This window comes from Chiloscyllium punctatum, chromosome 49 (genome assembly GCF_047496795.1).
Source record: "Chiloscyllium punctatum isolate Juve2018m chromosome 49, sChiPun1.3, whole genome shotgun sequence".
In the NCBI taxonomy this organism is placed as follows: domain Eukaryota; kingdom Metazoa; phylum Chordata; class Chondrichthyes; order Orectolobiformes; family Hemiscylliidae; genus Chiloscyllium; species Chiloscyllium punctatum.
In genome coordinates, this window is record NC_092787.1 from 9,872,038 (window position 1) to 9,884,604 (window position 12,567).

The window sequence follows — 12,567 nt, forward strand, 5'->3', positions numbered from 1 at the left end:
CTAGACCCAATATACCGGCCACGACAACGAACAACCAGGACCGCCAACTGGAAGCAGCAGGAACAGGACCAAATAAATTCCAGAAAAGACAGTACCACAGCGCTTCACAGGAGGCTCCAAAGCACGCAAGATGTCACCTACACAGGGGGCGAAAGGTCTGCAGACTAACTTCCAAGCTTAGCAAACAGATGTACAACCATGGCAGTCATAATTTTGTTTATAATACAAATGACATCTAAATTAGCACTAATGCATTTAATGGAGAAATAATTTGCTTTTTCTTCTCGGGTCATCTATGTTTATGGCATTGCTTCTGTTGATATTCTAAATTTAGACAAGATATACGTGCTCAGCAATAACTAACTTGGTACACGGTAATATGCATAAATTGTGCTGGGAAAATGTGACTCTTCGATGCACACTTAAAACTCTGAATAGAGCCAAACCTTTGGAAAGTCAATTTGGACAGCTAATTGGAGAAGTAGAACTATGTAGGTTTACCAAGATGAAGGATGCAGAAGTTAGTCTCACTGTTCTGTAAAGTGCCATATTGGTTTGTTTTCACTAATGCCACGTTTTTGGAAAGTTTTTTGTTTTAAACTAATTAAAAAACACATTCATAGTAGGTTGTATGAAGTTTGTTTAGTTTCCAGATAATGTATGGTTTTGTGGTAATTAACTTTCTTCAAAGCGTTTAACTAGGAACTGATCGTTATCTGTGCTTTTAAAAATAATTCTAAAGAAGCCTGAAATATTCAATTTTCAGAAATATTTTCTCAGATGTGGCAGGTTTTGGACATTAGTGATGTTGAAAGCGACAGTTTTAATTGACAACTTTTGAACTGCAAGTGTGAATTTTCTAATTGATATTTTAAACTAGATTTGAAACATTTATTTTTAAATTGTGGTATTATTCAGAATGGATTCCCAACCTTGATGTGACAAAAAATGAAAGTAGGCAAGTATTGTACATTTTTCTTTTACAATTAATCTGTTTCACATATTAGAAATAAATTTCAAGATAATGGCTTGACTAGCCAATACAAATTCTGTTCATAAATCTGATCCATACTTTTGTGCTTGTCAATGAGAATTGTTGTCATACTCAGGAATAATTTTTAGTCCCATTTGAAATGAATAATGGATTTTGGATATGCCAGTAGAGTGACTCCAAGAGCAGAGCATCTTGTTTAAGTACTTTATTCACGAATGATCTAACAAGATTTTCCATTGCTGTTATGCTCACTTATCCTGAAATGTTTGAATTTTGCAGCAAAATAAATTTCTGCTTTATATATTTGGGACTTATTGGTAGTCTGATTAAAATTGTGTTAGTATGTTCTATGGCATTGATACATGGTTAGTAAGATCTGAAAATGCCCATTTGCTGGATAAAAAATAGTAAATGACAGGCCTAGTGATTAAGTTTTACGGTGTTGGGAGTTTCAGTAAATGATCAATCTGTAATGAGTGATCTATAATCTGAGAGTTCTCTTGCATAAGAGAACTTCAAATAGTTTTGAGCACCACTGACAATGTGACCATAAAGCAATCAAAATGACTAGACTGATCAGAAATACATAATCCAAGCTGAAGTATTTGTGGAGGATGAGGGAAGTTAGAAGTGAAAATGAAATTTTTGGTTTTAATTACAATAATTTGCTCATTTACAGGAAAAATCTTAAACTGAGTACAGTTAGTTCTTCTACAACATGGTTGTCGTCTTGTGCAACCCTGCATTATAGAAAAATCACGCTTTAGAAACCGCTCCAAATGTTTGTACTCTAATCATATTACAGCTCGCATACATTTTAAAAGTTTGTTCTGTAGAAATGTTAAGTTCTTTTCCCGAGGTTTCTCACATGTGATACAATTTGTACAAACCAACTTCTGCAAACAGCTTAAGTTTGTTGAAACTTGGACAAGCTAGGTGACCCCTTTGACCCTCTTCACAAGCATGCAAAGTTGAGTCAAGGTGAGGCACTGAACAAAGAAAACATGTAATTTGGCCTTGCTTACAGATACTCTGGCCACTCCCCATAGTCAGATGCCTCTCAAGACAGCCCCCCATCACACATTCACATGTTACCCCAGATACAATGGTAGGATGAGATCATCCTCTGAGATAATGCAAATGCTCATGCCCTAATCCTAGGGAATCATCATGCAAACGATTTCCTGACTCCGTATTCCCCAAGACAATGCAGGTGTGACCTATCTAGCTTCAGGAGATGGCTTAGGAAAGCATTTCTGAATGGAAGAAATAGTTTAATTTGATAATTGTAGGGGAGTAGTAGCAAATGACTGTCTAATTGGGATGTGGGTGATTTGCATTCTTGCATGAATGTTGTTCCCATCCACTTCCAGAATGTTGACTCAGTGCAGTTTAGCTCTTTTTTTAAAAATATGCATCCAGAGAGAGGTTCCAATTTAATCTTTTAACATTACAGAAACAGCGTCCCCAATTCGTCAATTGCATGAAAGTGAATTCAAGTTTGATTAGATTGTTTAGTGTGGAAAAAGGCCCTTCGGCCCAACAAGTCCACACCGACCCTCTGAAGAGCAACACATCCAGACCCATTCCCCTACATTTACCCCTTCATCTAACACTACGGGCAATTCAGCATAGCCAATTCACCTAACCTGCACATCTTTGGACTGTGGGAGAAAACTGGAGCTCCCAGAGGAAACCCACGCAGACATGGGGAGAATGTGCAAACTCCACCTCAGGCAACTGTCTGTGCGGGAATTGAACCTGGGTCTCTGGTGCTGTGAGGCAGCAGTGCTAACCTCTGTGCCACCGTGCCGCCCACTAAATTGACAACATTCACATTAGAACAGAATTGTTTGGAAATGGCAAATAAATTCAGGATTACACTGTTATATTTCAAGTTATTTTTCTCAAAATGGATGAAATTGTCAGCTAATTCAATTTGAGTGCTGAGAAAAGTTTTGTGTATAAAATTGATTCTAATCATGGTGTTGCATAAACTACCTTTCTATGCATATTTGAGATGGAATTCGAGCATAAGAATTACTGGTTTGTACCTGATGTGTATTTGTATTTGGGGATTTAATAAAATTCAGTTCAATGTCCCATGTACTTTTGAGGTATGTTGATTGAGACCTCCGGCTAACATTATCATATTTTATCCAAGAGTTTTTATTGGCTTCACAGTAATGTAAATCGAAATGTGAAAATGTTTTATGTTTTTCTATCTGTCGCATTAATTATTAGAGCTGTGTTTTGTGCTCTTTCCAGCTACGTGCATTTCCCAACCCAGAAAATCCTGGTCTACCAATCAGGTGAGCTCAATAATCACCTTCATTTGCTTAAGTCTGTTTGTATTTCAAACTTTTCTTTAGTTGTCATGAAAGGTCATTGACCTGAAATGTCAGCAGTGATTGATCTATGGATGCTGCCTGATCTGAATATTGTTAGGACCTTAAAGAAAGTGTATAGGGTATGAGCAGGTAGGGAAAGAGTTATGTTTTGAGTTTTGTGAAACACGAGGTTCAGCTGAGCTTGACACAGATCAGATAAGAACTTACAATTAACAATGGGATGGGGAGGCAAGGGTAATGGGTTAACAAAGTGGAAAAGCATTCATTTATGTAGAGCAGTTTAACAATATTGGAAGCATTCAGTATGTGAGCTCCGTTTAACAAGATGAAAAGTATTCATTTTGTGAAGCCAGTTAAGGTTAAGAACATGCCTTGCATAACAGCAGAAGGCTTAATCTCTACTATTGACACTTGCCAATTGTAACTGTCACCCATTTAATATGTACATTGCCTTATCTGGATGCTCCTTCCTGTAAAATGACTATATAATTCACTAAGAAACTGCTGTTTGAGAGAAGACCATGAACTCGTGTCATGTTCATGGATGACCATTCCCTTTCCCTCCAGGGCGCGAAGTAAAGATGAAGGTAAGACTACACTGTATCTCTGAGCATTTTGCTTTGGATGACACAACGCCCTGAGCGATTTTTAAAATATTTTTTTTCCCCTTTTTTTTTAAATAGTTTGGTTAGAGCTGATATGAAAATTACCTTTTGAGCTGTGGTCAATAGCTTGTCTGTAAAGCTTCGGGAGAGAGAAAGCAAGCTGTTGACTTGAGCGCCCGCACGTGGAAGTTAATGGCAGCATGGTTCATCATTAAGAGATCCTGCAGATGCTTTGACATTGCAGGAAGAGAAATTTGTTTAAATACGTAACAGATGTTGACTATTAATGAGGTCAGTGTCTGAGAATTGGTTCCAGCAAGTCTGAGATAGATCTTTATGCTCAAGCAGATGGCAGATGTTGAATGGTAACTAAGACCTTGTGGGGAGACAGTCAGTCTGACAGGGAGAGGCCAAAGTGTTAAGATTAGATTAGATTCCCTACAGTGTGGAAACAGGCCCTTTGGCCCAACTAGTCCACACCGACCCTCCGAAGGGTAACCCATCCTGACCCATTCCCCATATTTACCACTGACTAATGCACCTAACTATGGGGAATTTAGCATGACCAATTCACCTGGCTTGCACATATTTGGACTGTGGGAGGAAACCAGAGCACCTGGAGGAAACCCACGCAGACATGGGGAGAATGTGCAAACTCCACACAATCGCCCGAGGCTGGAATCGAACCTGGGTTCCTGGTGCTGTGAGCCACTGAGCCACCGTGCTGCCCCCATTGTTAAATTGGGCTTTGGATTGAGCTTTCTGCTGCTGCAACACTATGTTGATGCAACATGACAAATTTGGAACTTGGAACTCCCTGGAATTTGAAGAGGTGGAATTCTTTAAAGTTGTACAGACCTTGCTTCAACCCAGTCTGGAGTGCTGGACATGCGCACTGAAGGGATGATGTCAGAAAACACCTTTGCATAAAAGATTAGTTGAAATCTGGAACACTCTGCCAGGAAGATTTAAAACCTTGGTCAAATTTCGAAACTCAGGATGGTTGTGTTATGTTTGGTAGTGGTATTGAGGAATAACAAACTGAAATGTACGAATTTGGTGAAGGTACAGATTAACTATGATCTTGCTGAATTGTTATATTGACTCAAGGGACTTAATGGCTTATTCTCTACTAGCTAATGTGTTCTGATGTTCAACAATTGATGGATGGCATCCTTCTATTATTTTAATAACCATGTTAGTGTGAAGGCAAACCCTGTGGGTTTTCATTTGACACTTAACGGCTGTCTCCAGTGAGTATAATTTTGTAATGAAGTTGTCATCCTATAGTTTGTGTTTTGATTTTGATCTGTTGCAATATCCCTCATGATATTTATCACGGCACCATTAATCCAGTTAATTTTGACGTAAATCTGATATTTTTGAACATTTTACTACACTGTAGCATTTTAGTAAAAATTTAACATTGTCCCAGAGGATTATCTGGGTGGCACGGTGGCTCAGTGGTTAGCAGTGCTGTCTCATAACAGCAGGGAGCCAAGTTCAGTTCTTACCTTTTGTACAAACCCCACACAGTCAACATTCTCCCTGTATCTGCATAGGTTTACTCTGGGTGCTCCAGTTTCCTCCCACCCACCAAAGATGTGTACATTTAGGTGGATTGGCCAAGCTAAATTGCACGAAGTGTCCAGGGATGTGCAGGCACTAAATGAATTAGGCGTGGAAAATGCAAAGTTACAGGGATAGGTGAGGGGGATGGGTCTGGGTGGGATTTTTTTGGATGGTTGATGTGGACTGGATAAGCAAAATGACTTGCATCCACACTGTAGGGAGTCTATGATTCTATGACCATCCAGCTGTAATGTCATTAGAGAGATGACTGGTGACGTTTGAATCTGAGAGTTACAATGCCTCCGGCAAGAGGACACTGGAAAGGCTGGACTTTGGACTTTGCAATGACTGAGGTCACCATCAAGAATTGAGAATTGAACTGTGGCATTCCTGGATCACAAACCAGCCATCCAATTGAACTAACTAACTACCCCCCCCCAAGAAAATATGTGCATGCACATGGTGCTCTCACACATGTACCCACATCAATACTGCTTGTCCAAGATTCTGAGTTCAACATTGTAAGTGAATAAAAATGAACATTATCATAATTATTTATAGGAAGTTCAGTCATTTCAGTATTCTTGAAATTGAAATGCTTAATATGTACAAATTCCATTTTTATTACGGAATAGAAGCCAGAGCTCTTTTTGTCTTCACTGTGAAACCAAGTTTGCCAAGTTGTGTTATCAAATCATTCTATTTAATGTTACCATGCAGAAAGAGGCCATTCAACTAGCTGTTTGAGCTTAATCCTTTGTAAGAGCAACTTGTGACTTCCCAACCTTTGTCGCCCTAAAAATATTTTTCCTTTGTGATAATTATTCAATCCCTTTTTGAAACTCCCTGTTGAATTTTCTTGCACTACTATTTACCTTTAAATTGCTTTCTGGTTTGAAATCCTTCCACAGTGCAAATAGTTTGCTCAATCTATCCATAAGAGACCCCTGACGGTTTAAAACCCCTTGATCAAATTTTCCCACCGGCTTTCTTGAAGTCTCAACTTCTCCAATATTTGCCGAGAAGCATTCCTATGAATATTTTTTGCATCCTTTCTAATGTCTTCATATTTTTCCTAAAATATGGTGCCAAAATGTTGAGAATGGACTAATGTTTTAAAGTTCACAATGACTTCCTTGCTTTTGCATTCTGTGCTTTGATTAGAAAGCCGAGGAACCCATATGCCTTATTTGTAGCTCAAACTGACCACCTATCTTAAGAGACTTGGGGTGCAGATTCATAGTTCATTGAAAGTGGAGTCACAGGTAGACAGGGTGATGAAGTCATTGTTTGACACACTTGTCTTCTTTGGTCAAAGCATTGAGTATACAAGTTGGAATGTCATGTTGTGGCTGTACAGAACATTGGTGATGCTTACATGTGTATACCTTTCAAAGTACTTGGTAGAGTTAAAATCAGTTTCTTTTTCGACTCTGGGAAATCCTCAAAGATGGCTCGAGTTAGCACTGCTGCCTCATGGTACCAGGGACCTTGGTTCAATTCCACCCTCTGGTAACTGTCTGTGTGGAATGTGCACATTCTGTGTAGGTTTGCTCTGGGTTTCTCCCACAATCCAAAGAACATGGATTGGTTCTGATCGGTTTTTTTTTTGTCATTTGTAAAAATGATTTCAACAATGGAATAAATTTATTAAAATCTTAAATGTCCTCTGTGTTCTGATTCTCCATCGTGACTTAAAGTTCACAAATCAGAGTCAGTTGTGTGGTTTACACTGTAGTATTACATAATAAATATTTGATAAACATAGAAAAGTGCAGCACAGAACAGGCCCTTTGGCCCACGATGTTGTGCTGAGATTTAATCCTAATGTAAAATATAATAACTGAACCTACGCACCCCTCAACTCACTGCTATCCATGTGCATGTCCAGCAGTCGCTTAAATGTCCCTCCTTTTATACATCTCCTTTATACCTTCTTCCTCATATCTTCAAACTATGACTTCTCGTACCTGTCAATCCTGCCCTGGGGAAAAGTCTCTGGCTATTGACTCTATCTATTCCTCTCATTTATCTTGTACACTTTGATCAGGTCTCCTCTCTTCCTCCTTCTCTCCAGAGAGAAAAGTCTGAGCTTATTCAACCTTTCTTCATAAGGCAAGCCCTCCAGCCCAGGCAGTGTCTGTAAACCTTCTTTGTACCCTCTCCAAAGCCTCTGTATCTTTCCTATAAACTGTAACACTTGACCTTTGACTAATACATCTCTATATTAGTGTAATATGTATTCTTTTTCCTGCATCTTGGTGATTATTAATTTGGAAGGAAAATCTATTTGAGTTGGTGGCCTCGTTTTTAATTTTTGTAAAGTCTATTCCAAAGTCGAATGTATATCTGTGGATTTCTATATTTAGATGAAAGTTGTTATTTGCCATCTGCACGTGGGTTCCTAAACACAGCAGTATGCGTGAAGAGAATTAGCCTGGGTTAATTGTGGGATATACTCACCTCTCGCTATGGAATGGTTTGGTCTAAGTCTCTAGCAAGCCTGTCCCTTGTGCATCTTGAAGTCTTATGTGGAGAGTCAAAGGAATAGTTTCAGATTGCCCAAGAGAGAGGAAAAAGTTTCTTGGGTTACAAAAATAATTTTGATGCAGCCAACAGACTAACCCAGTGCATATTGTGGTGTTAAAAAGTATTCAAGTCATAATTACACAATCTGTGTCCACTTGCTGAAAAGTTATCTATCTTTCTTCATTAGGAATACGCTACTGAGCCATTTGAAGATGGTGAAGCCTGATCTTCACACTCTGGCTCATCACCTCAAGCAAGAGCGTCTTTATGTGAATTCTGAAAAGCAATTACTTCAGCGGTTAAATACGGATGTATTGAAAACTGCTGAAAAGCTGTATTGCTCAGCGTGGATTGCAAAACAGCAGCGAATTAACTTGGACCGTCTCATATTAACAAGGTGAAATCAATATGCTGGGGTGGGGGGGGGTAGGCGGAGGGGTTATAGCATTATGGGCGTGCAATATGAATAAACGGATTCAAGGCTGAATTTCACTTCAGCTAATTACTTCAGTGATGTTTAGTTCCACACAGCTGATAAAGCACTGATATTTTGCTAGTTAACACTCCGGTGGTTTGTGGATAGTCAAAATTAAATGTTGAGATTTAAAATGGTTTATGAATTTGTGCCAGTGATAGTGTTCTAGGAAATCTTTTCCTCCGCTAATGCAGTACATAACTATATTATGCAGTTACCAGAAGCTAGATGGGCAGTGATTTTTGTATCCTGTAGAACACCTCCAGTGTTCCTATTAAAATCCTGTTCAAGTCAAGTGGATTCCTTGGCAACTGTAACAACATTAGCAATTGGAAGCAATCATTCATTTCATAATTAATTAACTTTTGAGCACAGCTAACATGAAGCCAATTAAAGAACAATGCTACCAGTTCAACAAAAATTGCCATGCAAAAACATGGGGCCAAATGCACGAAGATATCCCTTTGTGTTTGCATTGTCATTTTTTTCCATGCAATGACAATTCCTGTGACTCTAGTCAGAGTCATAGAGGTGCACAGCACGGAAACAGACCCTTCAGTACAACCCATCCATGCTGACCAGATATCCTAAATAAATCTAGTCCCATTTGCCAGCACTTGGCCCATATCCCTCTAAACCCTTCCTATTCATATACCCATCCAGATACCTTTTAAATATTGTAATTATACCAGCCTCCATCATTTCCTCTGGTAACTCATTCCATATATGCACCACACTCTGCACGAAAAAGTTGCCCCTTAGGTCTCTCTCAAATCTTTTGCACCTCACCTTAAACCTATTCCCACTAGTTTTAGACTCCCTTACCCTGTGGACAAGGTCTTGGCTATTCATCCTATCCTCATCTGAATTTGGCTAAACTTTGGAAATTTTGTTCCCCCTGAAATTGTTACTATTTCTCCTCACACTGATGATTTATATCAAGCAAATTCTGGTAAAACTCTTGCAGCTCTGGCAGCAGATGGAAACAAATTATGTTTCAGGTTACCACTTGCAAATTTAACATTTTTTGCCCAACAGATGCTGCCCCTGATCTTCTGAGTTCTTCCAGCATTTACTTTCATTTCCGATCTCAAGCAGCTTGAGTATTTTGTTTCCATTTTGTCAGTAGTTTTGATAAACTAATCTTAGTTCCTTTTATGAGAAACATTGTAAATGTCTAATAGTGCTTTATGTTTTACATATTGATACAGAATAGTGTTATAAGACACATCATTGTATTACAAAACAGGGATGTTCTATTTGTCCATCTGTTCAAAGCATGTATAAAGTGCTATTCATCATAGGACTTTTCAAATTATTTGAAAGCCAATGATGCACTTTAGAATAGTGTGAATAGATGAGGGTTTCTAACACTTTTATTTGAGGACTTGGGTTCTAAAGAGGAGAGAAATGGGTTTTTGGTTTTCCATTCTATGAAGGTTACTTATTTGAGTCATTTTTTAAAAGTACGTCAAAAATGATAATTCTCAGAAGTATGTGACTGAAGTGAAATGACTAGACAACCTTACTACTTGAGAACATTATTGAAATGTTTTGTAAGCTGAGCTTTATGATCAGAGAAAGAGTGGCCCAAGGCATGATTCAGGTTGTATTTTAGAAGAAAAGATCCCATACCAATGCATATGCTGTTTGCTAACCTAGAATAAATCCAAATAGATGGAAAAAAATTTGCAATTTATTGAAAAATGTTAGTCTATGGCTGTATCTCTAGTAATAGAGAAAACCACATTTGGTGAAGGTGTCAAAAGTTTTTGAAGGAAATGCTTGTGTCCTCATTAGTTGGCTAAGAAATTAAAGTGAAGACAGGAGAGAGACGACATTTGGGGTTGAATGTCTGCGAAGGATATTCCTGGGAAAACTGATTATGTCATTTTATGAACAAATCTTTCAAAATCGGCTTTTTTTTATTCATTTGACGGATGTGTTGCTGACTAGGCCAGCATTTATTGCCCATCCTTTTCTGTCCTTGTGGTGGTGAGGTGCCACCTTGAACCATGCTGTGGTCCATGTGCTTCAGGTAGACACTTAATGCCATTAGGGAGAAAATACCAAGGCTTTGACCAAGTGACAGTGAAGTCAGTGATATACTTCCCAGTCAAGCTGGTGAATGGCTTGGAATGGAATTTGTGGGTGTGGTGTTCCAGTGTGTTTGCTAATCTTGTCCTTGATGGTTGTGGTCATAGCTTTGGAAAATGCCATGAATCTTTGGGTTTCTGCAAAGCATCTGGGAGATATTACGTGCCGCTGCTACTGAGCATCAGTCGTGGACTGACTGTATTTCTGGACGTGACACCACTCAACCAGACTGCACTGACCTCTGTGATGTCAAGCTCTTTTTGAGTGTTATTGGAGCAGGACCCATCGAGGCAATTAGGGAGCAGTCCATCACACTCCTGCTGGGTGCCTTGTAGATGGTAGACAGGCTTTGGGGAGTGAGAAGGTGAATCACTCACTGCAGTATTCCTAATCTTTGAGCTCCTCTTGTAGCCAGTAGATTAGTTTGGCAAATTCATTCAACTTCTGGTCCAGGATTTTGATAGAGGTTTCAGTGGTGGAGCACCATTTGAATGTCAAATGTCAATAAGATTGTCTCTGGGAATAGTCATTGCCTGGCATTTGTGTGGCACAAATGTTACTTGCCACTTTTTAGCATTGAGTGTTATTTGGCCGTGTACATATGCAGTGTAACGTTTTAATACCTGATGTCAAGAGAGAGGCCACCACTGTAGTCACCATTTCTTGGAGAAGACCCCCCCAAAAAATATTTCCCAAGTACCCAGTAATATTTCAAACAAAATTCAAAGATTCTGGAGTGGAGCAAAGAAATCTACAAGGTTTTGATTTCCAAGGTAGTTAGAGAGGCTTCTGACTTGTTTAAATAATTTGGTTGAAAGTGATGTTTGATTACACTCTACAAAATAATTTTTTGTTTCTTTTTAGTGTGGAAGCGTCTCCAGCAGAATGTTGCAAACATGCAAAGATTTTGGAGGATACACCGTTTGTGGATGGATACAAGCAGCTGGGATTTCAAGAGACAATATATGGTGAATTTTTGAATCGGTTGAGAGAAAACCCAAGACTCGTTGCCTCGTGCTTGGTGGCTGGGGAGAAGCTTAATCATGAGAGCACCCACAATGTAATCCTTACAGTATTTACTGCCCTTTATGGTAACTGCATTATGCCAGAAGATGAGAGCTATCTTCTGCAAGTGTTGCGCTACCTAATTGAGTTTGAATTGAAAGAGAGTGATAACCCGAGGCGACTGCTTCGAAAGGGTGCTTGCACTTTCAGCATTTTGTTCAAGCTTTTTTCAGAGGGTCTGTACTCTGCAAAGCTCTTTCTTACTGCAACTTTACATGAGCCAATTATGCTGCTGCTTGTAGAAGATGAAGATCACTTGGAAACTGACCCAAAAAAACTTATTGAAAGGTTTACTCCGGCACAGCAAGAAAAGTTCTTTGGCGAGAAGGGCACAGAGCAGTTCAGAAGGAAAGTGCAGGAGATGGTAGAAAGCAATGAAGCAAAGCTGGTAGCTTTGGTCAACAAATTTATTGGCTATCTTAAACAAAACACTTACTGTTTTCCACATAGTTTACGTTGGATTGTATCGCAAATGTATAAAACCTTGTCTTGTGTGGAAGGGTTGGCTGTTGGGGAGGTGAAAGCCATGTGCACGGATTTGTTGCTTGCCTATTTCATTTGCCCAGCGATTGTTAATCCAGAACAGTATGGGATAATCTCTGATGCTCCAATTAATGAAGTGGCAAGATTTAACTTGATGCAGGTAAGATTACTTTTGACTTAATAACTTAATTTCTAAATTTTCATTTATTGCTCAACAATTAAGACTCTGAAAGGTAACTAATAGTAGTTAAAATTTGATATCTCAGCCCCACTGCTTTACTAAAAGTAGGAACTGGTATTACTGGCACAGAATCTGAAAATTCAATTCCTTAATTTTTCCTAAGGATCGAAGTCTTTTATTGACAATTCGACAGTCTACTTTTGTGTTGGCATGTT

The 12,567-nt window shown here is 38.9% G+C and overlaps 1 protein-coding gene across 8 annotated transcripts in view; it reads left to right on the forward strand.

Annotated features, from left to right (window-relative positions):
• Positions 1-12,567, forward strand: part of gapvd1 (GTPase activating protein and VPS9 domains 1) — a 148,622-nt gene that overhangs the window by 31,002 nt on the left and 105,053 nt on the right. For all 8 annotated transcript variants that reach the window (XM_072565762.1, XM_072565765.1, XM_072565767.1 and 5 more), the window contains 3 exons: positions 3,263-3,306; positions 8,239-8,448; positions 11,488-12,331. In XM_072565762.1, the coding sequence (XP_072421863.1) occupies positions 8,264-8,448; positions 11,488-12,331 (1,029 nt within the window). In that variant the 5' untranslated portion in view covers positions 3,263-3,306; positions 8,239-8,263. The remainder of the gene's footprint in view (positions 1-3,262; positions 3,307-8,238; positions 8,449-11,487; positions 12,332-12,567) is intronic.